This window comes from Erithacus rubecula (genome assembly GCF_903797595.1).
Source record: "Erithacus rubecula genome assembly, chromosome: 18".
NCBI lineage: Eukaryota > Metazoa > Chordata > Aves > Passeriformes > Muscicapidae > Erithacus > Erithacus rubecula.
Window position 1 is genome coordinate 1,362,251 of NC_136670.1, and position 27,401 is coordinate 1,389,651.

The window sequence follows — 27,401 nt, forward strand, 5'->3', positions numbered from 1 at the left end:
AGCCCCTGGCATTGGAACAGGTCACATGGACTTTCCTGCAGCCAGGAGCAAGTAGGAGAATGCAGGACTGGACAGACTGGAGCACACAGCACCTCACAGAGCCTGCCCAGCAGCCACCACTCCCAGGGCTCCAGGAGACACCAGGACCACTGCAGAACTACATGGACCACAGCTCAGGTACCATGAATCAGCCAAAAGCTCCTAAGACATTGAGACAAGCTGCGCTGAAAAGGTGCTGCCACAACAAGAGCAGCAATCCTTTCTGCTGATGCACTCAAATACCATCCACTTCATCTTCCTGATGTGGGGACTGTGCCTGCAGCATCTCACCCAGATGTGGTAAATAAAGCTCAGAAAGTGCTAGACTCAACCCCACACAGAGGTGGTCAGGGCAGCTCTAACATCATCAGCCAGCACATCAGAGACAAGAGGGACCTGCTAGCACAAAGGAGAGGGAAAACACAACTGAAGATACACAGAGATCTGCATTCCAGAGAGTATTTTTCAGGAATGGCACTTACTGCAGACAGGCCCCATCTCTCCTTGCTTTTAAACACTCACTGTGGCAGTCCCAAAATGCCCATTCTGCTGCTCTGGGACTGCAGGTCTGTCCTGCTCTGCAGCTTTGTGTCTGGGCTGCTTTGGGCCCTGCAGCCCCAAGGGTCTCCAGGAGAGAGGCATGGGGCATGGATAACAGGCAGAGAGGGGAAGGGAGCTGGGCACCAGAGAATTCCTGTGCCACAGCAGTGACCAGTCCCCGTGTCCCTCTCCCTGTTTAACACTGCCCTTTCTGAAGGATTGCTCAATTATCCAGCACAGACATGGAATTAGGGCACAAACACGAACCAGACAGGAGCTGGGCATTGCCAGCAGGTCACAGGCTGCTCCCCTATCTCTCCTCCACATGGGATGTTGCCTAGCTGCTCTGCAAAGCAGCAAACTGCAGGGAGGAAGGGATGCTTTGGGAGGAGACACCCAAGGAAAGATGGCAAATCCTCCATGCTCCCACCACTGCAGCCACTCCTCAGTGCATTGATCATCCAAGTTTGGTGTCATTAGGGAGGTGTTTTTAGCTTTCCTCCAAGCTAGCACCTTCTAGAATCTCCTGCAGAAATAAGTTCCACCAGCTAACGATGCACTGCATGAAATATCCTCTCCCTTCACCATCACTTCACTTCACAAACTGCCACATAACTTGGAGGATGGCATATGTGGATGCTTTTAACTCTCTTCCCTGCCACTGCAGAAGTCCAGGGAATCTCAACACACCTCCTCAAAGTCACAGCCAGTCAAAATCCATATGGCCAGAAATGCCTGGAAACCATGGCAAACCAAATCTCTTCTTATCTATGTCAGAGCTCAGCAGCTCCAATGGGCTATTTTAGGTTATGCTGATTGCTGAAGACCCAAATCCACTCATTCCCAAGAATCTGCTCACGTGTCACAGGAGACACATCTCAATTTCTCCACGCACACACAGCGAGATGCACCTTGAGCACAACAGTCAGTGCAGTAACCCAAGTGTTACCATCTCACAGAGGGGAGTGTGTCAGTCCAGCATGGCAGAACAGCACTCTGACTCTGTGGGACTCCCTCTCAGCCCAGGCACCTCTCAAGCCCCCAGGAACCACTTTGTCCAGGACTTTTTGACAGCTCCAGGAGCAGGAGCTGTTCCCCTGCTGCAGAATTACACCCAAAGCTCGGGACAACCAAGCCCACAGCCTGGTCCATGAAGGTTTTGCAAACACTCCCCAGTTGCTGAGGCACTGTTGGCACATTCCCACTCATGGACAGTCCTGCAAGCAGGGTGGAGGGGACATCATTTTAAGTGTGTCACTAAACACTGTTCCCAGAAGAGCTGGCCAAGAGGGTGCTGAAAACCCTGATGGCAGCCAGCAGCTTGTCAGCACACAGTGTGATAACAGGAACAGGCCTGTGCTGGTGGCAGCAATCACAGAGGTACCCAGCACAAACGGGGCTCCCAGGGAATTGCTCCATCCCTGAGAACACAGCCAATCAACAATTCTGTAGCCTACTTAAAATTTCCAGAAACTGTCACTGCCACTGCCAACAAAATCACCCTCAAGGTAAGAATTCATTTCTCCATCTGTTTGTTCACCATCAGAATTTTTATCACAGTTTTCAGTTACTGTACCCCAAATTTTACCTGATGCAGGCAATCTGCTACTCTCCTTGCTCACAGGAAGATATTCTGCTCTTTTAGGGCAAGCATTTAGTGATGCCACCAGGAGCAGCAGAGGTGGTTTTCCCAGGACATTATGAAAAACCCTCCCCACACCCAGATGACGAGGGATTCTTTGTAAGCTGAAAACAAACCCCACCCTGTAGCCATAGGGCCAGGGAAAGCACATGTGTCAGCAGCTGAGGAGACAGCAGTGAACAGTCTCTGCACCTGGGAGATGGGAAGGCAGAAGGCTGCATTCATCTCACAGTGAAAAATTCCAGCCTTTAGTCAACACTCTTTCCACTTGGACAGTGCCTGTCAGGCAGCCAGCAGCCAAGATTTACATCTTCAAAGCTACAATCATCAAGAGGTTTTAATAGCCAGATTCAATTGAAGCTATTTCCTCCCTTAAGTATGTACAAACCAAGATGTGGCAACATTATGCTAATACTGAAGAATCAAAGTCAAAATTGCTGGGAAACTTGTGTTGGCTGAGGCACAGGACAAGCTTTGCATGTTGGAGAAAGCTACTCCATATTCTATTTCATTGTTTAACATGGCATTATCCATAAGATTAAAAAAAAAAAAATCACATGAACAAACAGAAAAGGCCGTAGCAGGCTGCTCCCTCTCCATTAGCATTAAATTTGACAGTTGTTCAGCTGTTGTAACACAGTCTGGTCTGATCTGGAAAGGAAGGGAAGTCCTCAGACTCAGAGCAGGCAATTAAGCAAATATTCCAACCTTTTATTCCCTTTGGGTAGGGTGCAAGGAAGCTTTGGAAAGCTGTGCTCACTGCCTGGATCGCTGAGAGCTCCCACCTGAACTCACCCTGCAGAGCACAGAGCTTTCCTCTCTGGTGACAGAGGCACAAAGAGGAGCACAGCCATGTGTCCCCAGTGCCCCTGCTCACACTGCTCTCCCAGAGGACAGAAGTCCCCAGCTCTGATTCCCTAAGAATTTCAAGTATCACAGGCACTCCCTGAACAATGGGTGCCCCAAGGAATGGGGTATCTGGAGCAAACCAGCACTTTTGGGAATACTTCATTTCAGGAATGGAGCAGGCATTGACAAAAGAGCAGCTCTGCAACCCCAGCTCTGAAATCAAAGCACAACAGAGCCCAGGCATGCACCCAGAGCCTTCTCCAAGCACATCTGAGGCTCCAGCATCTGTGACCTACAAAGCTTCCAGCCACCACCACGTCTTCACCTTCACAGCTCGGTCTGCTTTCCCTGCAGGCTCCCAAATGCCACATTTCTGGTTCCCAGGCCCCAAGAGTCCCCATAAGCTTTCAAGTTCAGAGCCCAGACCACCACTTAGCCACAAGGATGGGTAGCAGGTCTGGATTCAGGGGTGCAGTACCTGTTTGCCCACACACCCAGCCCCTCCAGCTTGCAGAACCTGCCATGAAGGCACTGCAAGGATCTGAGACCTGGCTGGGAAGGGACAGAAGGGAGAGGCAGAGCACAGCTCTATGCACATCTAGTGAGCAGACTCAGCTCTAGGCCACAGGGCTGAAGGCACTGCCTTACTCATGCTGTTCCCATGGCACTGGGACCTACTCCCTTCTGAACTGCTGTCAGGAATGCAGACTGGGACAATGACTCCCTGGCCTTCCAAGGAGGGTTATCAGCAAACTCCAGCCTCAGCAACAGCCCTGAACGTCACCAGAGCATTCTCTGCTGCTTTCAGGAACCTGCTTGCTGTGGAACAGACCATTCTACTGCCTTGGAAGCAACGTGCCAAAAGCCTTCTTGGCTTCATTTCCCACCTTGCTTATATTTATTCCTGTTTCCAAATGAGTAATCTCCTTTCAACTTAGCAGCTGTGTAACTCCAGCTACAAAATGAAAACCATCCACACCAAATTCAGAAATCTCAGGGTATTCTGCAGGATATTCCAAAAGGCTTCCTCTCAAGACTTCACCTGTAAACACCAAGTACCAACCAGCAGCTGAAGCAGATGCATTTTGGCTTTTCCTGATCTGTGGCTTGGCACTGGATGGTAGAGGGTGAAAGGCAGGATAGGGAGCAGGTAAAAAGAGATTTAGAGAGGCTTAAGAAAAGTGATGAAAATAATCCAAGCAGACTATTTTGAAGGTGCTCCTGCAAGAGACAGTTTACCAGAGGTGTCTTTGAAAGAAGCCACTCCTTGTTCAAGTACAGCAATGGGATCTTCCCACAAAAGTGTTCACTTGGTCTCCCAGAGCCTGCTGGAAAACACACCAGCCCAGCAATTCCACAGCCCAAGGAGCCCTAAACAGATCATGAGCAGCTCTGAAAGAAGGTTTTAGAGAGAACCAGCTCAAGATTTCTAGAACCTGACTACCAAGTGCTGACACACCAGGGAAAAGATGGTGCCATCAGTTCTCCAGGAAAAATCCCATCTCTACACTTCTCTGAAAATCCCAGCCAAACTGCAAAGATTGCCCAAGGCTGGAGTTATTCCTCCACTTGGCCATCTCCCCACACTTGGCCTGGGAACAATTTTAGTCTTGGAATGCATTACTGCATTCAAGCAGCCACTCCTTGTCGTGCCAGCTGTCCAACCCCCAGACCAGCTGGAGGATGGAATTCCTTGGAACAGCAGAATGCCGATCTTTGGAGACAGGGCAGTCACCAGCTCAGTCTGTGCTGTGTTCAGCTCAAAGGCATTGCTGGGAACAGCTCCTGTGCCTCCCAGGACAGACTGACTGTGTCAGCTACTTGGGGTGAGTCCAGCCAGTGCTTTCACCTGAAGTGGCCTCGTAAACCAAGAACCACCAGCCAAAAATAACCCCACAGTGAGTGCCAACAGCCCCAGAGCAGCACTGAGCTTGTGGGATACAAGGGTGGCATCAAGGAGCAGGTCTCCAGCTACCTGCTCAAGGGGTTTGTTTGCTGGCAGGAATCCTCCCTCAGACTATGGCAAAACACACCAGAACATGGTGCCACTGTGGGGCACATGACAGGGAAGGACAGAAGGACACTGCTCTGCCCTTGTCACTCCAGGGTGAAGCACAGAGCACATCCAGGCACATGGAGTGGTCCCAGTGCCACCTGTACAGGGACTGTGCATGTGGGGTCACTTCTGATGTCTGTGACACCACATTGACAAACAAACCCACCCAAATCCAAAGTACCTTCCTGGAAGGCACTTTCAAGAAATCACAGGTGTTATTTAGGCAGCAGAGGCCCAGTTTCACAGGAAGAGCTGCCCAGTCAAGTTGCTTGGATCTGGATTGTGTCAGAAGCCTTGAGACAGGCACAGTGGATTCTGTCTGAAGATGAAGGCCAGTGGAACAGGATGGCTCCATCAGACAACTCCTCCATAGGGCTCTGCCAGCCAGGCAGGATCAACACAGTGAACTTGCTGTCAGCAAGAGACTGATCCAAGGTGGAGAAGACCAGTCCAGAGCTGGAAACACAGAGGGATTAAACTCCCACTGCAGCCCAGGTTACTGAAGCTCTGGAGATCATACTGCAGGAATAATTGTCCTACTCAATACACCTAAAAAAAAGTTTGCTCTCAGTTCTGTCCCTATATGATAGCAGAAAAAAAAATGTCCTTTATCCTCCAACATCCTTTCCAAGGCCAAAAGCAGCCACACATGCTTTTGAATATAAATTAATGGTACACTGCAGGAGGCAAAGAGGTTGGACAACAATAAATAAGAGCCTTAACTTTTTACATGAGATTTCTCTTGTTTCCAATGGCACAGAGCTGGTGAAGAGCTGGCAGATGCTGGACCAGTCTGAGAGGGCTGGGTGCACCCCAGAAACACTCAGGGCCCAAAGTGCTGCTGCCCAGCAGCCACTGCCCCACAGGGCCCCCACACTGCTGCAGGGTGGGGCTCCACCTGCTCCAGGAGCATCCCAAACCCACTGCAGGTGCCAGCTGCTCTGGAATTAGCCTCCTGTGGCCTCTCAGGGAGGGAGAGCAGCTTCCCACAGTGCCCATTCTCCACATGCTATGGCTGGTGCCTCCAGCAGCACTGTCACACCAACAACGAATCCTGTGCTCAGGGTGTTTCTATTCCTGTCCCAGACATGCAGCAGACACAGGATGCCTGTGAGATGACAGCAGACAAGCTTCATACCTACAAACCCAAGGCTTGAGACGGGGAAGACAGCTTTGCATTAAAGCAGCCTTAAAAAAACCAAACCAACAATCCCCTTTTAGCAAGAGATTCAATTCTATTCTTTAGCTGTAATCATGACACACAGCCCAGCTGAAGAAACAGAACAGCAACACATTATTTTGGATACTGCTTTGTAAACAGATGTGTGGCCAGTTATCTAATTGTGGGAACATGGATGTGAGTAGGCTTGGAGGGAGCAGCAGAGCACTTGCAGGGTTATTTCACTGCAAGCTCACAGCAGTTTGCATCATCCCCATCAGGAAATTTCCATGGAACTGCAATGTCAGCAGCTTTGCTGCAACATACCTGGGAGAATCTGTGAGGTGCCACCTCCCTTGGGTACCACAGGACTGTCCCCTCCTACTCTGGCCACTCACAGACACACCACAAAGACAGTTACAGGAGGTATTTTCTCAGCTAATTGCTAATTACATTAATTGACACGACATCTGACTCAGCTGCTCTAGAGGCTGGTGGAAGCTGGGCCTCCTTCTCCCATAGCAGGAATGCCTTATCCTTATCCATGGGGAAAGGGTGTAACAGCAGTGAGTCACCTCCCAGAGCCAGCAGGCCAGCCCTGGGACACAGCTGATGGCAGCACAGCCTCGGGACTGCAGGAGGATGTGCCTGCCCTGGCAGTGCTCCAGCACCACAGGTGCTCTGCACAAGGTAACAGCACCCCTGTGATGGGATCCACGGACAGAGGACAGCAGGCACAACTGCTGAGCTCAAAGGAAGAGTGGCAAGAGAAGCCCAGGATGAGGCTGGCACAACACAACACAAAACTGTGCCTCCTCTCTGCACTTCATGGTTTAATTCAGCAGCCCCAGCCAGAATGAACCACTGTGCTTTAGGCTTTGGTTCTTGCACAGTTTCAAAACCCTCAAGTTATTTGACATTTAGATTCCCCACATGCAAGGGGATCCCCTGTAAGGATCAGAATAATCCTCAGTGTTAGGTGTAAGAGCAATAAAGTGCAAAGAGCAATGCCATGGAGTAACAATTGCTTCTGCAGTGTGAAGCTCTCAGTCTGGCTGTGGCAGGTTTCAGTCAGACTTTGTCTTGCCATGTCCCACTGGCATCTGGGGTGTGCAGCCCCTGGACAGAGGGATGTTCACCTGCTGGCTCCCTGAAGAACAAGACAAACTGAGCAAACCAGAAGGCACAACCTGAAACTCTGGAGAGAGAGCACACTTCAAAAATCCCCAAACTGCTACTAAGTGTAGATTTTCCTACATTAAGATGACCCATCCCTGTTCCCTTCCTGCCAGTGAGCACTGTGGGGATCTCTGTTCTCACCAAGGTGAGACACAACCCTGCAGCCCCTCAGGACCAGAATCAACCACCACAGCAGCACACACTGCAAACCAGCTGCACTCTGAGGAGCAGGTGCAGAGTTGGAATCACTTAAGAGTCATTTCCCCTATGTTTGAGAACATAGGCTCAGATTTTCATGCCCTGGTGCCTAACAGGATACCAAGTAGCAGTTCAGATGTATTAAGCACTGTTTTATCAATACTAGAAATATCAGACCTCCCAATCAGAAACTCCTCACTAAGGAAACTCACCTGCTAGTCTCATCAGTGAGTTCACCATAAAGCCAGCTATTTTATTTATAAATCTCACCTCCAAAAGGAAAAAGGAGTTCTACCTTCAGTTTTTTAGTTACTGGAATATGCAGAAACTGTGCAGAAACCAGAGTTCCCATATGCACAAGTTCCACTGCAGAATATGCAGAGTTCCCCCTTCAGCAGCTCTCTTCTGGACTATTTCCCTCCTACATTTCTGACTATAGCTACTTGAAAAATCCCAATTCTGACCTAGAGATGGAGGAAAACAGCAACCGAGTTCAGAACTGCAGTCAGTGCTTCCCAGCAAGAGAACTCCACTGGCAGCCTTCTCAAAAATCCAAATCCAGGCAGTCATAAGCACCAAGAGCAGGGCCAGGTCTGGCAGGAATCAGCTGTGGAACAGATGGATGGCTCAGAGAACCTCAGCACAAGAGGCCAATAAACAGCAGCCACCGCCCCTTCAAACAAAGAAATCTGTTGGTAACCTGAAGCCAAGTGCACAGAGGGAACATGCAGAACAGGTGAGCTCAGGTGTGCTCACAGCACAGGTACACAGGTATTCCCAAACCAGCACAAACCAGTCTCCTCCTGAATACATTCCCTCTCCAGGAAGACCTCCAAGGACTTGGAAAAGCCAGGCATGGGCTTAAGCACAGGTTATGGCTTCTGGAGAATCTCAGAAAGATCTTGGCTGGAAGGGACCTTAAAGATCATCCAGTCCCACCCTGTGCCACAGGCAGTGACACCTTCCACTAGCCCAGGCTGCCCTGCCTCTGTGGCCAGGTGTGCAGGCTTTCCAGTTTACCAGCCATTCCCAGGTTTCTGGCAATCCTGCCAAGAGGATTAAGCACCAGCCAGCCTGAAGAGAGTTAAATTGTCAGCTCAGCTTTCAGCACCAGGAGCAGAGGTGTCTGACAGCACTGCCAGCTGTGCTTCCCTCCAAGCTGCAAAGTTTCTCACAGCATTGCACAACACACAGTGCAGCAAATCTGCCTAAAATATGCAAATATTACTGACACACAAGTGATTCACAGCCCTGAAGTTTGTCACTGGCTGGCCAAGAAGATCTTTAAGATTAAAAGCAACCAAGTGCCACCCTCGCCTACTCTGTGCTTGCCCCACATCAGTACAGAGCCCAGTGGGTATAAAGAGCCCAGGCACAGGCATCACTGAGGCATCTTCCTCCTGCTGAGGGCTTAGAAAAGCACTGACAATACAAAGAGCAAATGCACTTCCCTCCAAAGCAGTAGGAAGGACTCTCTTGTCTTTTGCCACTCACTGACCAGTTACTAAGAGGTAAAGAGACACCAAGGGAAAAGTCCTGCTTTGTGTGCCAGATGGGAACCTGAGGCTTCCACACATTCAAGAACTTCACTTTTCTACTCATCTGCCAGCTCTGCAGCCTCTCCTTCTGTTTGCTTTGAGCACAAATCCATGTTCCCAACCTCCATCTCTGGGAGATGCTTGCAGGAACTATCACCTGTGTATGAGCACACAAGGCCATGGCTGTAACAGGATCAGGCAGCTCTGGTTTCACAGCCTTTATCAGTGATCACACACAACAATTTGATGCCTGCTGCAGGCCAGGACCTGGAGACAAGCAATCTGTTGACTGCAATCTGAACAAGCATTCAGTGTCACAACCCTGAACCAGCTCCTGCTGCAAGAATGCTGGAAACTTCACTGCTGGGAAGCTGCCCAGAGAAACTCGTAGCAATTCTCATTAATTTATCTTTCAGTCAGGAACACCATTTCCCTGTATCTTGTATATTTTTCAGTTATTCTATAAAAATTAGTGTCTACTCACTCTTCCCTTTTAAGTCTGGACACTGCTTGTCACCCTGTAGGTGACCATCTTCTACAAAAACATCTTTTAAGGCTTGTTAGAATACAAGTCTGAAGTTCAGAGAACTCAGCACAACACCACATGAATTTGCAGAATATTAGATTTTATGCTTCTGCTCCCATCCTCAAGCACTCAGCCTGCCTTGGTTGGCACCTCAGCTTTTCCTTCTTTTCCTTTTTCAGGGGCCAACTGAGGTGTCTGAGGAACCTGCAGGTGCTGAGGGCAGGGGTTTGGCCCAGGGGAAAGGACATCACCCAATGCATTTGTAAGGGTAAAACACTTGCACTGCAGCCCAGGGGGGTCTGTGCAGCCCTGCAAGGGGAAGCAGGTAACATTTAATCCTCTAGGGCTCAAGTCTGGGGAATAAAGAACTCCACACAGTCTTACTGTGAGAGAATAAACCATTGCACAGGGACTAACTCTGTAATAAAGGAATTAGATGAGGTTAACTGTTTAGACAAACCCCCAGGTAAGGACAGAAGGACTAGTTTCCTTCCAGGAAGCAACCTATTCATAGCCTTTAATGGAAATCTCCAAATTCTTGGGAATTAACTCTTTTGCTGTATTAAGGGGAAACCTCATCCCACCCTTCCCATGGATGTAGTTCTCTATACACACTGAAAATGGGAAACATGCTACAATACAGCTAAATCTACAAACCATGCACAGTTTCTAAGTGAGCTTTTAACCCCTTTCCTGAACAACCTCTGTCTGCCCACTGCAGCCACAAACAGTGTCACTCCCAGACCTTCCTGCAGTAACCAGATGCTGGAAGTCAGAGTCAAGTATGAATGGCCTTGCAGCCACCAAGACAGATGTGACCAGTGCCAGGAGGGAATGAAAACATGTCCTACCTTCTGCTCTCTTTAAGCAATGCTGATTAAAAAGCAGATTTTAGCATCTTTAGCCAGACAGCAGCTACTTTAATAACAGCAGCACTATAAATTAACATGATTCAAATGCAAATGGCCTTTCACTAATTTTTCCTGTAAACAGGACTTGTGTCAATTATTTTGCAGACAAGGTGAAAAAAACCTTGCTCTTCATGCTAAGAGCAGTTGCAGCCTCCCATCCTGAAGACCCAGCAGCCCAGAAGAAAAATTAGGAAAAAAAACCAAAACAAACAGTCAGCAGAACTGCTGGAAAATAATTTTGATCTTTTCAGGAAAACAGCCAAAAATTTCTCTCACACTGAAAAAGCCAACCTGCTGGAGCCTCCACATTACACCAAGTTTTGTTGTTTTTGCCTGAATACAAGGTTGCCTAAAACAAGCAAAGCCCAAGGGAGCTGATGTACTTGCCAAGGAAGCATCAGCCCTGAGATAAGCCAACTTGGAATAGCTCCAGCCAAACTGTGCAGGTGCCACCACAGGTCCCTGCTGAGCAGTGGTACCAACATGTAGCTCTAGGAGAGCAACCCAATCTCACCCAGGGACACCTCACAAATAGGGGAAATCTGCACATCCATCCCCCAACATCAAACATCACAAATAGAAGAGTTACAGGTAACTGTGATGGGTATGACAAAGCCCTTTATCAAAACCAAGAAATAACTGGAAAGCATGAGCTCCCTGCTTTGCCAGGCCAGGCACTGACACTACCCTGTCTCCCATTAATCAGGAGGAAGTTAGTTAATATTTGAGTAGGCTATTACAGCTCAAGGCAGAGGACCGAGTACACAGTGTCATGCTCTCCTTAGAAAAAAATGGAACCAAGAATAAAGCTGAAGACAAATGCACAGCAAAGACTCCACAGGGCAGAATACATCCTCACAGTGTTTTACTGACAAACCATGGTATTTCAGGAAACAGGAAGTTCCCATTGTTTTGGCAGAGTAGAATTAAGCCATGAAATAAAGCTAATTCTCTGCTACATCCCTGCCTCTGCTGAGCTCACACAGACCATGCTGGCTCTCCTGGTCCCATCACCCAGCTCACCCCACTGGGTGCTTTCCACAGAGGAAACAGCTGTCCCAGAAGTGCTGGAAAGGTAGGAGGCCCCAAAACAGCTCTTCCAAGTTACCCCTGGTGAAACACCAGCTTTTCTGACTGATGTCAGAGCTGACAAAGCCCACTGTATCTATCCCCCAGCCCATGATATCATCCAGTGGGTGCCTGGGCTTTTAGCACCAGAAGCATTTGCCAACAGGGCCCAAGTGCAGCAGCACAGCAACTGCTGCACATCTGGGGCTTCCTGGCATTATTTTAAGTGAACTCAACAACACACAAGGACATAGAGACAGTTTTGAGAAGGAGGGTGTATGAGATCTTGTCTATCACCACCACTCCAGCCTTAACATCACAGCTGCAATTCAGGCTCATTTCAAAGCTCCATATCTTCCCTAAAGTCTATTGAGCTGTTCTGCTTTCTGCTCCAGCTATTGATTACTGGGGTGGATGGAGTGAGGGAGAACAAGAGCAACTGCCTTCCAGCCACTTTTCAGCAATGCCACATCTCCTGACATCATGACTGTCTCCATGGTGACACAGCAACACAACTGAATTGAAACAGGAGGAGGCCAATTAGAACAAGAAAGCTCTTTTGTCACTGGGACCACAGTAATTAGCAGAAATAAGAGAAGCCATTATAAAAAAGACAACGTTGTAACAATAAAAAGCTTGCTTTCAGCTTGCTAGGTGAACCCCAAATCATACATATATATATCTAAAATCCCTTCTAGACTGGAAAACCCATGATCTCACTAGCTGCATTCCCAGTACCACAGAGCACTGAGCATAGCCTGGAGCCGGGATCACTTTTCATCTTCCCTCATGTCCAGTTCTCCTCTCCACTGGAGCCTGCTCACATGCCCAGGAGGCTGCTCAGCCCTTGAGCTCAAGAAGAGCCCCAAGCTGAGGTGCCTTTCAGCCTGCCACAATTAGCACACACATATAAAAGAAACCAACCTCAGGCTGCCAATCCACAGCGACTCACACCAGCTAAGGCTCCTCCTTCAGGGATGAAGCACACTCACAGTTTGGAATGGATGATATCAACAAGATCTGGACCCTCTAAATATCTACACTGTTTTGTTTCCAATCTCCAAATGAAAGGGGCAATCTCAGCCACAGACAGTAACACTATGACAGTGCCAAATCTGACTCCCCACCCTATGGTGCAGGTTGATCAGGAAGCAATTGCTGCAGACCCAGAGATGAGGCAGGTGCTCTATTGCTCCAGAGTGGCCAGAAGCAGCACACAGCTCTAGGAATTCCCAGGGAGAACAGCTGCTTGGAGTGCTCCACAGTCAGGCTCTCAGCCTGAGGCACCTCCATACCTTCAGCCCCATTATACATTGCTGACATGCCATACGCTCACCATTATTTTTCTTTTCTTAATCAAGCCTAAAAGCTGCAGCAGGCAGGCACAAGCTGAGCACAAACTTCCCAAGAAAGGAAGCTTGAAGTTGTGAGGCACAGCACAAAATCAGGGCACCTTGAGCAAGGAGAGCAGCACCCAACACAGCCACTGCAGCAGAGTAGCTGCACACACTGAAGGTTAAACATCCACAGGTAACACTGCTTCCCACAGCTCCTGGGAGCAGCCCTGTTGTGTTCCTCTCCTGCAATTCCATGGGAAAGTGAGACTTTCAGTGCTGGCAGAGCAGGGCAGGGCACACAGGTACCTGCTACTGGCACACTCATGGCATGTGGAGGCAGGGCAGCAATCTGCTTGGCAGCTGCTCTGTGATAAGAGGCACAGCTGCCCAAAACTGAGTCACCTTAGGAAAAAAAAAAGATGCTGAAAAGCATCATACCATAAGAATTAGGGCAAATTAGATGTAACAGGTGCCCTCAAAAACCTCTGCAGAAGCATTTTCCAGTCATAATCCATTCAAGTGAGTCTTTGTACACAACCCCTGTATCAGCCAGGTGAGGTTATTTCACATGCAGCAGCACAACTTGAGGTAAGGTACTAACAGTGACAGAGGCTCTTGCTGGGCTTCAACATTAAAAATGAACCATCCTGTGGCACATGCCTCCAGTGAGGGACTTCCCCAAGCCCCTGCCACCTCTGAACACAGCTGCTTCAAAGGGGAAACACCTTTTGGCACATGGCTTCTGCAGAGCTGCACCTGAGTGGCTCCAATTTCCAAATGGTGGAGATCAACCCTTCAAAAGATTTGTGTTCATTTTTTAGTACATTCTGGATTCTGTGCTCCTGCTTTCCCAGCTCGTTCACCCAGATCTGCAATCACATGCACCTGCTGCCTGTACACACACCATCACCCACACCCAGAGTATGTTTGCTAACAGAGCAACAACTAGCACAGAGCAGAAAATATGATTTTCTGTGTGAACCGGGCCTTGCAGCAGTAGAAAGAGCCATTAGCTACAGAAGGGAAAGAAACAGGCAGAAGCAGAAATAACGGCTTTGGAAATAACCAGCCTCTAAAGATATTTTTAGAGCTGCCTCCCCCAACACCCAAGATATTCAGAGCCGTTGAAAAAAAATATAAATCAAAGGTAAGCGCTCAAATAGCACTGCGAGGAGAAATCAGACAGTGCTTCAAAGTTACTGCTGCCAGCAGCAGCGATGGCTGGCCTGCTTCTGCTCCACCTGGGGCAGCCTGGGCTCTGCTGTGCCACGGAGAGCTCAGGGCTCCCAGCCACGAGTGCTGGGCACTGCAGGATGCTGCCAGCGGGCACTGCTGTCTGAGCACAGCCCGCACGGGGAAAGGCAGCCAGTGTGACTATCCCCTCTGGACAGCACACACTGCTGCCACACAATCAATGAGGCTGGAAAAGCCTCTGAGAATGAATCCAACCTGTGACCCAACACCACCCTATCAACCAAACCACGGCTGAGGCCACGTGCAGTCTTTGCTTAAACACCTCCAGGGACGGGGACTTGAGCACTGCCCTGGGCAGCCCATTTCAGTGCTTGACTACCCTTCCTGTGAAATAATTCCACCTAATGTCCAACTTGAACTTCCCCTGGTGCAGTTGAAGACTGAGCCCTCTCCTCCTGTCCCTTGTTTCCCGGGAGCAGATTCCTGCCCTGTCCGAGTTGTGGAGAGCCAGAACGTGCCCTCCGAGCCCCCTTCTCTGCAGGTGCCCCGTTCCCTTTCCTGGACGGGGGCTGTGTCCCTGCACACTGACAGAGCACAGGGCTCTCGGAGCGGGATGGGAGCTCACCCGGCACAGACCGGCCGGGCCCGGCAGCTCCCGTGCCCCGGGCGGCTCTCCGGGCCCCGCGCACCCCCGGCGGCCCCGCACGGGAGCGGCCCGGCCCGGCCTCACCTCGCCCTACGGCCCTGCTGCAAAGCGCGGCGGCCGGAAAGCGCGCCCGGGGCCGGCCAGGCAGCGCCCGGGGCCGGCCAGGCAGCGCCCGGGGCCGGCCAGGCAGCGCCCCAGCACCGGGACCGCCGGCCCGGCTCCCGCAGCAGCACACTACACTGCCCGTGCCGTTTGTGCAGCCGTGCGAAATCCACGCGTCTCGGTAGCCCACGGCTCCCGCTGTCACACAATCACTGAACCGCTTCGGCTGGCAAACACCGCTGACACCACCGAGTCTGATCGGTGACCTATCCTCGCCTTGTCACCGGCACACAGCACGGAATGCCACCTGCAGTCCTTCCTTGGACACCTCCAGGGAAGGGGACTCCATCTCCCTGGGCAGGCCTTCCAGTGTCTGACCACCCTTTCCGTGAAGAAATTCCTCCTAACGTCCAACCTGAACACATTAAGGAGAATGTCCTCTCATCCTGTTGCAAGTTGCTGGTCCTCGGTCCCTGCCCTGCTGCCCTGAGGATGCCACTGAAGGCATTCTCCCTTTTGCCACTGCACATTTCATCAGTCCTGATGCACTACAAACACAATTAAAGCATCACACGGATGGACACCCAAAACACAGCGATCCCCCTGGCCGGGCCCACACTGGGCCCTGGCGGGTCAGAGGGAACGTGTGACTGTCAGAGCTGCGTGTTCACCAAGCCCCCACCCGGCGGTGACAGCATTCACAGCACAGCCACCCGGGCACCATGACAGCAGCCACAGCTCCATCCAGGCCTTTTGTCTGCCTCCCAAAGCCTTGATTCCCTCACTGAGCCTGGCTCAGCGTCTGACTCGCATGAGAACAGCTCTGGGGAGGGAGCAGGGCATGGGGGGCTGCTCAGGCAGCCCCTCAGCAGCTGGGCACTCTGCAGCACTCATCCCCAGCAGGGCCTCAATGGAGCAGCGATAAAAGTTAACCTGCAGCACCACACTGCTGGTAGTGCAACAGCGAGGAGACTGCAAGGTGACAGCAACCCTGACCTGAACCTGTGCCAAGCACAAACCACAACAGCAGCAGCACTGTGGCCAAGGCGACAGGCTGCTGGTGAGCAGAGTGCTGCTTCCTAGCATCCAGGATTCCCTGCTCAAGGCCTGATGCCTGGCATGCTGCAAGCCTAAGCATCACTGAAAGCCAGTACTTTGGAAATAAAGTACCTGCTTTGTCCAGAACCAGGAGCTCAGGAGGTGCAAGGACTGCCCCACACCCTTGTACTTCCAAGGGATCAGATCAAACACTGGTTCAGGCACTGGGAGGAGTTCTCCAGCTCCATTCCACAAGTGCCACCTTCTCCCCTGGAAAGTTCCAGCCCAGGCTGTACAAGGCTGGGTATTACAGCAGTCCTGCACTGCCAGGGAGCTTGCTGTGCTCAGAGCAGCAGTCCTGAGAGGCCACAGTTCCCAATCTGGGCCTGCTGCTGGAGCAGCAGCTCGGACTGGTGGCACTGGCAGCTGCTCACCAAAGCCTGGAAGAGCTCCTGCCCAGAAATGCTGTAACTTGGGACCCCATGATTGGGGCACGCAGAGGGACTGAAAAGCCTCAGGGTTCAAACGAGGGAAAGGAGGGCTCCCAAGAAAACAGGCACCCCAGTGACCTGCCACAGCATGCTGGCCCACAAGCTGTCCTGCACTCGCTGTGCTCCAGAGCACAGGCACCAGGCTGGCAGCCAGGCACGCACACAGCTCCTAACCAGGCCTGCAGCAGGGCTCTCTCTCCCTGAGGACAATCCCACAGTGCCTTCCAGACACTTGCTCTGGCTTCAGATACACCTATCAGGCTTATGTGTAAAGCTCAAGGGGGATGCAGCATCCACACAAATTTCCCAATTTTAACTTCCAGTTCAATGCAGCTGCAGATGTGCCCACACTGGGTAGTTTAGGCTTGGAGATCCCTCCTGCACACAGCAAATGCCTGTCTGGGCCCAGGTAGATCTCAGCCACCCCCAGAATAGAAACAAAACAAGAAAATAATACTTAGAAGTTTGTCTAATCTTATGAAAACAACTTGGAATAAAAATTCCCTTTTATAAGCACTTAAATAGCTTTCAGCTTTCATCAGACATCAGCTTGCAATATGACAGCACATCAGCAGAAAGGCATAAGCAACTTCTCATCTCCACTTTGATTCCAGCTCTGACAGACCTGCACCACAGGTAAGAATGTACCTTTGAAACATTCACCACTCAAGTTTCTTGGTCAAACTTCAAACTGGAGAGAGACAAAACAGCAGCTTAAGCTTTGATCTCTTAGAACTAGGTTCAGAGAAGATCACTGCAGTGAAACCTGGATGCCTTAATGAAGAGCACTAAATGGGATACACAAGATTGACTGTCAACACATCCTTGATCTAAATACTAGTGCTAAAGTTTAAAATTTATGCACATTCACTGTTTCCTTTTTGAGCACTGCTGTCTGCTGCACCAAGCTACAGCCTGGCTCAGGTGAGTCCCCTTAGAGACTGGTTTCATGTCTTTGGTGTTCCCAGAGAAACTTCACCCGAGGCCCTGCAGAGCAGTGGGGATAACCCAGTTCCTGCATGCACTGTCTGCTCAGGTGATGCTGCAGCACCTGTGTGAGCATCCAGCACCCTGCCTGTGTCCCAGCAGGTGCAGTGCCCCTCTGCCTTTACTGGAAATTCACACTGCAAGGCTAAGCTCAGCACCAAGGAGGAAAGGAGGAGAGAATCAGAACTCAGCTGTCGCCCTAGATGTACAGAAATTTGGGAAGAGGCCTGGCAGTGCAAAACCCACAGCCCCATCCTTTATGGAAATTGAGCAGTCTCCAGCCCTGAGGGACCATTAACTCCCCCAGCAATGCTTGTCACCTTCTGTGACAGCAGACCAGCAGCCCACACTGAGCTATGGGACTGCCCTACCTAATGCTGCCCATTTAATTAGAGACCAGACTCATGTGGGCAGATGGATCTGAGCACTTACCTCAATGTTTTCAGTGAAAATCACAAATGCTTTTGCAATGGTGCCTTTTGCTTTCACCAGCCAGACCCTGGCAGAGCAGAAGTGAAGCTCAGGGCTGAGGCCCAGCTCAGGACTTCAGCTGTGGGGCTGTTGTTTCCTCTTGCTTCTCCAGGGGACAGAAGGTTGGTACTTAATGCACCGATCTGCACCAAAGGGCCAGCAATTAATTAATTCTGCAAGACAAATTGAAGTGGACAGAATTTCTAAATGTTTTCTTCTCTCCTAAACTGGCCCATCTGCAAATAGTTTAACTTTTGCCTGTTTAAAGGCAGCTTATGACAAACCCTGGTGTCATTCTGCACCCCACTTCTTCTCTCCAGGTGGAAGACTGGCAGAGAAGGGAAAGAAACTCATTTTTCCATGAACTGTTCCAGAGAGACCCAAATTCACCATTGCAACTGCAGCCCTCACAGAACTTTATCCGACAGCCTGAACTCTAATCGCCTTTCACAGCAAACAGCAATCATACTTAGCACCACTCCCCTCCCTTTTAAATCTGCTGATAGAAAACACACTGACAACTTTTCACTGCAGAAATTAAAGTGGATTTTTCTTGAACAAGGCCACCCGCCTGCACAGCTTTAATCCTTCCAACTCACATATGTCCCTGTAACTTGCACTGCTCTGAATCCAATTATGCCTCCTCAATCCATTAAAAAATATTTGAGGCTGTTGTGCAGGTTGCACAGAGCAAGAGTATCAGCTCAAGAGGCACAACCAAGCCTTGCTGCACCGTGGCTCTGTAGGCTTCTCTCTGCAGGTGTGTGTCAAGTGAGTTACAGGAAAAATTAAAGTGTCACAGTGACTTTCACACAGTCCAGTGACTAGTTCACTCCAGACCATCCCAGGCTGGGCTCAAACAACAAGAAAATCCATACAGGAGACAAGAACTGACACACAGCTATTTGTAAAATGCTTGGCTGTCATTAATTACCCATTAAAAGCTTTTAAAGTTCTCTTGCTCTGGCAGCACCCAGAGCTAGAACATACTCACAGAGCAGCAGGTCTCCCATGCATCAGGCTGAGCAGCACAATAACCCTGAGCTGAGCAGTCAGAAGTGTCCACAAATCTAAACTGCACACACAGATCAAGCACCCAACGACTGACACACAGAGCTATGAACAAAACAAGCTGACAGTGTGCCCTGGGACACTGGCTATGTTTCCACACAGGGACCTGTGGGGCTCCCAGCACACTGTGCTTTGCCAAATCCCATGGGGCTCTACAGACACTCACATTTCACAGAAACCATACTCTTCCATTATCACCTTTGCTGCCCAGGGTCTCCTCATCCTTTCCAAGCTGGCACAGTGCACAGCAGTTGCACTCCAGCCCTTCCAGGGCCACACTACAGATCCAGGGGGCCTCAGCTGCACCCCAAAGTTACAGTGTGACAACAGCAGCAGCAAGCTAAATGCAAAAATAGCATGTGGCAGTTTGGCATTTGCACCTTAAACACGAGTTTTTAGGTTTTCCACCCCTGCCAACAGACAAATTCTGCAGACAACCCTCTTCCGAATATCTGGGTACAAACATACATCAATACTTATCTGAAAGCCAAACAGACTGACTTTGATCAATAGTTACACTTTTCTCCATGCCTCCAAGAACATGTAACTTCATAGCACCAAATGCCTGTTGGAAGAGCAATTACCAGCAAAGTAATTTGGACTCTCTGGAGTCAAGTCTGCCAACTTACACGACTTGGCAATCTGGCTTGTTATCATCCCACATGATTGGAATTTATTTTAGGATTCAATGCCACATGCTGTGGGGGTTTTTCTTCCTCCCTTTTCTTCTTTTCCTCCTCCAAGTGACAAGCTACAGCCTAGGATTCAGAGGTCCTAATTCCATTCCCATCTTAAAGATATTTCCTGCACACCCTGGGGTCAAGGTCTTTGCAGAATAAGTAATATTAGTCTTACCAACAGCATCCTGCAAGCCATCCTCCTTTTCGAGCCTCTCAATCAAGAAAGGAGTGAAAATTAACAGCTACATTTACTGACTGCTCACAATGAGCTGTAACATCCCCACCCTCCTGCAAGGCACACCGAAGCCGGGTTGCACCTGCGGTTAAATCCCGAGGGATTCAGCCTCAACTCCTGCACTGGGCGGGCGGCTCAAGGCTGGGCTGCCACGGCAGGTACCTTCAGCCGGAACCTGCTCTCCCGGGCTAAAAAAAGAGACTTTTCAGAGCCAGCTCTGGCCGGGAGGTGCCAGCTCGCTGCGCTGCGAAATGTCAGCCTTCAGCTCCGCGCCTCGCCCAGACAATTCTCTTTTCTTCGCCAGGGGAGGAGGAATCCGAACGCCTTCCCAAAGAAAGGGCCCGTGTCCCCCGGCGGGCAACGCATTTAGTGAAGCGCCGCTTCCTTTCCTGCGGCACCCGGGGACTCCTCAAGGGCCTGAAGCACCGGGCCGGGCACGGCCCGACCCGCGCGGCACCGGGGCACGGGAGCAGCGGGGCGGCACCGGGGCAGCGCCCGGCCCGCCCGGGCCCGGCTCCCCGCGGCGCAGGCGGCATGCGGGGCAGGACGAGGAGGATGGAGCGGCCCCCAGAGCCCAGCCCGGCCCGCAGCCGAGCGGGGCGGCCCCGGCGCTCCCACGGAGGCCCGGGACGCGCGTGGGAAGCGGAAGGGGCGGCGGGCCCGGCAAGCGGCGGAGCAGCGGCAGCAGCGAGGGAGGGAGGGAAGGAGGGAGGGGGCGGCACCCCGCCCGCAGCCATGCAGGGCCCGGCTCGGCCCCCCTCTCGCGCGGTCACTCACATTGCCTGAGGAGCTCCAGACACAAAGCCATGGGAGACACAAAGAGGGGCGGAGGGGACCGGAGAGACGGGGGGGCGCGGGGCGAGGGCGCTCGGCCCGGCCTGGGTCCCGCGGAGGGGAGGAAGAGGAGGACGAGCCGCCGGCGGGGCCGCTCGCGGTCCGGGGCCGCTCCGGCTGCTCGTGCGGCCGCCGCTGGAGAAGGGAGGAGACGCGCGGATCGGCCGCCGCACTCACCGCGCCCGCCCGCCGCTCCGGCCGCGCGCCCGGGCGGGGCCGCGCATTAAACGGCCGCCCCGCCCCGAGCCCGGCCGGGCCCCGCCTCGAGCCCGCCCCGCCCCGCCCGCCGCGTTCCGCGGCCCCGCCGGACCCTCGGCACCCCGGGCGCTGCCCAGGGGAGACGCGGGCGGCCGCAGCCGCTCCCTCACGCCGCCGCCGCGGGGGGAGCCGAGCGCTACTGAACAAAGCGGGCGCCGCTCCCGCCCCACGCGGGAGCTTTGTCTCCTTATCGCGGCAGCCGCGGTGGCATCTTCCCCAGCGCGGCCGCGGTGCCACCCACGCGCAAACGTGGATTTGGCTGAAAGAGCCCTCCCGTTCCCCCCGCTCCACCCCGGGGCGCGGTGGGACCCGCGTGGGCGGCCGGGCACGCACCTCCTGCAGCATCGCCGAGAGGAACCCTCCGGCAGAGGGAAATATATGGGAAAGGAACAAGTGGGGCAGGGAGGTTTCCCTCGTGGCTGTTTTCCCCTGGTGCCAGATTTGCTGGTGGAGTCCTGCCCCGCTGGGCCCGGGGAGAGGGAGCGGAGCCCCAGCGGGTGCGGGCTCTGTGCTTTGTGCTTCCCCTGGGGCTGCCAGAGAGGGCTGATAAAGGATAGAGGTGCGGAGGGGAGCAGGGCTGGCACCGAGTGGGGGCTGCGGGCAGACCCTGCTGGGCAGAGCCACCCGGGTCTGCACCCTGAGCACAGGCACGCTCTATCCAGGTCTATCCTTCAGATCCTGCGCCGACACACGGAGCTGAGCACAAGGCTCCCCTGGGGCGGGCCGGAGTCACTGTGTGGCGAACAGGGAGGGCCCCCAGCCCAGCCCGGCCCGGGCTGTGCGAGCAGCGGCGATGCCGCGTGGCTCCTGCCAGCAGAACGTGTGAGGCCCCTCGCTGCTACCATCCTCGATGCTGCGATTCATTGATGGCTCGCTGGGCACGCAGCACTCCGAGAAGGGCTGGTCTGCAGCGAGGAGCGATCAAAGCGCCGTGGGAAACAGCGCGCTGAGCTCGAGCGCTGCCGGCTCCGCAGGCAGGAGCGAGCCGCCGCCCTCGGCATTTAGCGACTGAATTGCTGCGGATTTGCTGCTTCTGCTATTGGAAGGAGCAGCACAATGGGGCTGAAGGAGGATTTGGTCACAGAGTCAGCCCTGAGCCTTGGGACCCTCAGCCTAGGGCATCCCCACTCCACTGCCTACCAATTAAAAAAGGACTCTTGTTCTCAGGTCAGGGTCTCCCAGGTAGCTCTGAACTGCCAATCTCTCCCTGAACCCTCAGAAATACCCAGGTCATGGCTCAGTCGATGGAAAAGATAATGGGAAAGTCTGAAGGAGAAGAAAAGCAACCCAAACTAAGAAATACACCAAGAAACCCTCATTTCCCTGCGCTGTCTGACATCCTGAAAAGCTCCAGGCTGTTTGCAGAGCCTCACTCAACCCCACCCAGCCCTGCTCTCCGGCACACGTGTGTCTGTCTCAGCTAAGGCTGTCTTTGGTTGCTGTGGGACTTCCCCAGCGATTGCACGAGCCCTGCGGCCACCGGGAGCCGCAGAAGGGCTGAGCATCACCGACAGAGGGGACACAAGGGGACACACCTGCGACTGTCCGGTGCCAGGGCAGCTCTGTGCTCACCTGGCTCACAAGGATGGCCAGCATGTGGGGATGCCACTAGGCTCCTTGGCCTGAGGAGAGACCTCAGGTGTCTGTGTAGCTGGCACATTGCCCTCCAGCCAGCACGGACTCCTGGTGCTGCCCTCCCAGAGGCTCTGAGTGAGCTGAGGCACCCCTTGATGCTTTGGCTTCTCCTCTCCCATGACGACAGCACCAACTCCCTTTCCTGCTATCAAAGCTGATAAAAGCAAGCAACAAGAAGGACATGTCTTTCTGACCATATCAGCAAAGGGAAATGCTGGCAGCTGCCTTTGTTTCTACTCCTTTGTGGATGGTCCCTGCTGGGAGAAGGCAGGCTTGGCCAGGACCTTGGAGCCAGGCTCACCTCCCCCGTTTGTGTCTGTTTGTGCCAGCAGAGCATCACGCAGTGCGGCTGCAGCTCCCCCCTTCCCGGGGACCTGGGCATTTCTGTGGGCCCAAACCCACTGCTGCTGGTTTTGTGTGCCAGCCACGTGCCTGCAGCAGGCAGCGAGTCCACAGCCCGGGTGCTGCCCGTGGGAGCACTGAAATCTGGCAGCAAGGAGCAGCAGGCACATAAAGACAAAGATGGTTTGGGTTTGGGGGTGGAGCCGAGAGCGGGGCTGTGGCCATGGCACGGCTTCCTGGGGAAAAGGCAGCCCTGACTGGGCACAGGGCGGTGGTGGAGTTTCCATAATAACAAGGGGAAGATCAGAGGTGAAAAATGAACTGGCAAATGTGGACAGAAACAGCTGTCATGAATTTCTTTTTGTCCCACAGACACACGAATACATCACAGAGCGTGTGTACGTGCCCTTTTTTCCTCTGCAAACACTGATGGAGCATGCAACAGAAATCTTTCCCTGGCACACACATACACACACACGCTTTCCCTCTAATCCCTTTCCTGCCTGTATGTCAGAGGAAGCTATTTCTGGAACATGAAATCTAGGTCAAAAAGAAGGAGAAAATCTGAAGGGAATGATAACAGTCCCTCCCGAAGGCCGTGTGGGGTCAGCTCAGGCCGATGGGATTAGTGAGGGGCTGCAGTGGTGCTTCACTGCTGGCTGAGCAACAGCTCCTGGCCTGCTATGAGCTCCCTGTGCCTTCCCACCGCTGCTGCTTCCCCACACGGGAGAGAAGGCCATGACAGCCAAGAGGAGTGCAACAGAAATTGCCTGCCTACACAGAGACCAAGATCATGGCACACAGAGGAGGAGAAGGAGGAGGAAGATACACGACTTTCCCTGAAGCCACACGACTTTCTCAGAAGCCGTGGAAACTCATCCCACAGTGAGCCAGCCCTTGGGGAGTGGGACAGTACAACGAGGGGTGCAGGCACTTTGTCCTTGCTCCTGAGCACAGCCCTGCTGCCCCTACAAGCATATCACTGCCAGGGGACTGGGCTGGCACCTGCCTCTCCTGGGGCAGAGCAGGGTCCCCAGTACAGCCATGGGCCCAGAAGCCAGTTCTCTATTTTAGTCATAAACAGGGCAACAAAAGCCAACAAAGAAGACAGGAAGCAGGTGGGAGACAGAGGGCAGCTGCTCTCTCCTGGATAATGCTGTCCTGCCCAGCCTTGGCAGAGTTCTGGTATATTGATGGGCACAAGGTGCAGCCCTGGCCTTCCTGCAAGAGATCTGGACACAGGTTAAGGAGCTGGACACCTGAGTTTTGTGGGAGCAGGCTGCTGAATCCCAGGGCAGGATGCTCTGAGCAAGGCTGGTGTTACAGATGGCACAAGGAGCACTGGGAAGAGCTCGAGTAGAACTGGCTTGGTGTGAGCTTTCCCTGCTGTATTTGCTTGCTCACCTCTGTTTCCCTGTTTTCCCCTGGACATCAAATACTCCTCTCTGCATTGCAAGCAGTCTATTAAACAAGCAATTCCCAGAGCTGCCTGTAATAAGCAGGAGCCGGGGCTGGGGAGCCCTTTGTGGTGCTCGGGAGTGGCGCGGCTGTCACCACACGCCTGGCAATTAGAGGAATGGGTTCCACTGGGGCTTTTGAGACTCCGGCTGCGCAAGACACAAAGCTTTGTTTAAGGCTGATCAAGGGCAGCTCATCATCTGTCTCGCAGGCTGTCAAATGGGAGCTAATTGCCTTGTAATGTGCCGGTGACACAGGCATTAGTGGGAGGAACTGGCGTGGCAGGGGTGTGACAGCTGTCAGGGCTCTCCCCCGTGCTCCCCCATACACCCTGCATGGAGCTCCCTGCCCCCTCCTGCCCTCTGACAGTGCCTGAATCCCTCTGCTTTAGCATCCAGCCCCCACATGGCTCTCAAGGAACATGAAGCCTGTGTTGGCCCCAGCACTGCTGCTGCTGGTGCCTGTTTAGGATGTGTCCCTACACAGACAGAAGCATGGTGGTCCCCATTCCTCTGGGCTGGTACATGGATGCTGGATGAAGAAAGGCATCTCTGGGATGTGTCTGGGTGAGGGCTCTTAATGGTGTCATCCCAGAGCCCTGCATGGAGCAGAGGCCATGAGCGACCATTACGCCTGCAGGTGACAGTGCACCCTGTCACCTCTCCCCGTGTGTCCAGGCTGATGCCACCTGCTGCTGGGGAGGCCCCTCTCCTACACCGCCAGCCACTTAGAGCCTCAGGGATGCACAGAAAAGGCCCCAGGGGTGCTGGCTGACAGCAGCTAAACAAGAGCCAGATGTGCCCAGGTGGGCAAGAGGCCAAGGGCACCTGGCCTGTGCCAGCCATGGTGTGGCTGCAGGACCAGGGCAGTGACTGTGCCCTGTGCTGGGCACTGCTGAGGCTCCTCCAGTGTTGTGTCCATTTCATGGCCCCTCATGACAAGAAAGACCTTGAGGGGCTGGAGCACAGCAAGGGAAGGAAACAGAGGTGGGGAAGGGACTAGAGCACCAGGAGTGGCTGAGAGAGCTGAGGTGCTCAAACTGGAGAAAAAGAGGCTCAGGAGGGACCTCAGTCTCTACAATTCCCTGACAGGAGGACACAGCCAGGTGGGGATCAGGCTCTTCTCCCAGGTAACAAGTGACAGGATGAGGAAATGGCCTCAAGTTGCAGCAAGGGGGCGTTTGGATTGGATATTAGGGAAAACTCTTCATGGAAAGGGTGCTCAGGCACTTGCACAGGCTGCCCAGGGCAGTGGTGGAGTCAGCATCCCTGGGAAGTGTTCAAAAACTTGTGGCTGTGGCACTTGGGGACATGGGTTAGTGGTGGCCTTGGCAGTGCTGTGTTGACAGTTGGATTCAATGATCCGAGAAGGCTTTTCCAACCAAAGTAATTCCATGATTTGCAGGGGAACTGAGTCCAGATGGCTGATTAGAGGTGTGAGTGCTGTCCAGATGTGTCTGCTGCCTCCCACATCCTGTGCATGCACAACCACAGATGCTCCTCTCTGCTCCCCAAGCCTCCACCAGAACCCTTTCCCTCCCAAAGCCCCAGCAGCCAACGTGCAGGGCTGGGGGATGCTCTGGGAGCCAGCAGAACTGTGCTGGCTTGTGTCAGAGAGAGGTGGCACCCAGGCATTTTGGAAGCCCCCTGCTCCCAGCCTGCCTGCTGCTGCTGCCCAGTGTCAGCCTGGAACTGTGGCAGCACTGAGCTCAGCAGGGCTGAGCCAGCAAGGAGAAGGCTGTGGCAGAGGGGCAGCCAGGTGGAAGGAGTGTGGGAGAGAAGCAGAACGGAGAGAGTGGCAGGAAGGAGGGACAGGGCTGAGCAAGCAGCCCATCCGTCCCAGGGGATCTCTTCCAGTTCCTGCCTCATCCTGTGGACCTTGACTGGGATGCCTCTGCAGCTCAGACACTGAAGGGAGATGTTCAGCCATGCCCATATCTCTGAGGAGGAAGGCCTGGAGCCAGGCAGGAAGGCTGCCAGTGCCTCCTCCCCACTCTGCCCAGAGCTGGATGTGCCTGTCTCCCACTGACAGCCCACCCCAGTGCTCTGGCAGCTTTGCCCAGAGCAGATGAGCTGAGCTGCTCTAAATCCCCCTTGGTGCCAGAGCTGGTCCTGAGAGGAACTGTCCTGCTGGTCCTGTCCCCAGCATCCCCATGGGGATGGGGCATGGTGCCTCCACAGACAACCCTGGGGAGGTTCTGGATTCTTCCTGCCTGCTCTGGCATGTGCCTTGCACCATGTACATGTACTACCATGTTCAGGAACACCAAGATATCACCTTTGCTGACCAGCTCCCAGGATGGGACCTCTCAGCTCCTCACACCTTGTGCTACACCTGAGCCCCATCCAGAGCCCTGGGGCTGGCCAGAGCCAGGGAGGGCACAGGCTGCCTTGGAGAAAATGATGCAAAGTGATGCAGATCAAGGGACTTGGAGCATTGTGGAAATATTGCCATGGCTCAGCACAGGAATGCTGGGCTCTGGGGCTTGGGAAAGCTTCTAAGTGCATTGAAGCTCAGTGCAAGACGTGTTTGTACCCCACAGCCAGGGATATTGGGTCATCACAGAATCACAGAATAGTTTGGTTTGAAAGAACCATAAAGCTTATCCAGTCCCACCCCTGCCCTGAGCAGAAGCACTTTCCACTAGACCAGGTTGATCCAAGCCCTGTCCAACCTGGCCTTGGACACTTCCAGGGATGGGGCAGGCACAGCTGCTCTGGGCAGATTGTGCCAGAGCCTCACTAACCTCTAAGATCTTCCTGGAGCCTTCTCCTCTTCAGGTTGAACATTTCTTATTCTCTCAGCCTGTCTCCAGAGCAGAGGGGCTCCAGCTCTTGGAGCATGTCTGCAGAAGGAGTCTCAGGAGAGCAGAGTAGAGCAGGGGGATTTTCCTCCCTTGACCTGCTAGTCACACCAC

At 53.0% G+C, this 27,401-nt stretch overlaps 1 protein-coding gene across 12 annotated transcripts in view; it reads right to left on the minus strand.

The window, feature by feature from the left end:
- Positions 1–27,401, minus strand: part of DLGAP4 (DLG associated protein 4) — a 134,933-nt gene that overhangs the window by 16,118 nt on the left and 91,414 nt on the right. For 3 of the 12 annotated variants that reach the window (XM_079321994.1, XM_079321987.1, XM_079321993.1), the window contains exons 1-2: positions 20,735–20,962; positions 17,933–18,144 (exon numbers count right to left, since the gene is read on the minus strand). The exons of 4 other annotated variants lie outside the window; for them this stretch is intronic. Coding sequence is in view for 1 of the 8 variants with exons in the window: in XM_079321992.1 (XP_079178118.1) it covers positions 20,735–20,765 (31 nt within the window). In the remaining 7 variants the exon portion in view is untranslated. 5 more of the 12 variants (XM_079321992.1, XM_079321996.1, XM_079321995.1 and 2 more) reach the window with 4 other exon arrangements.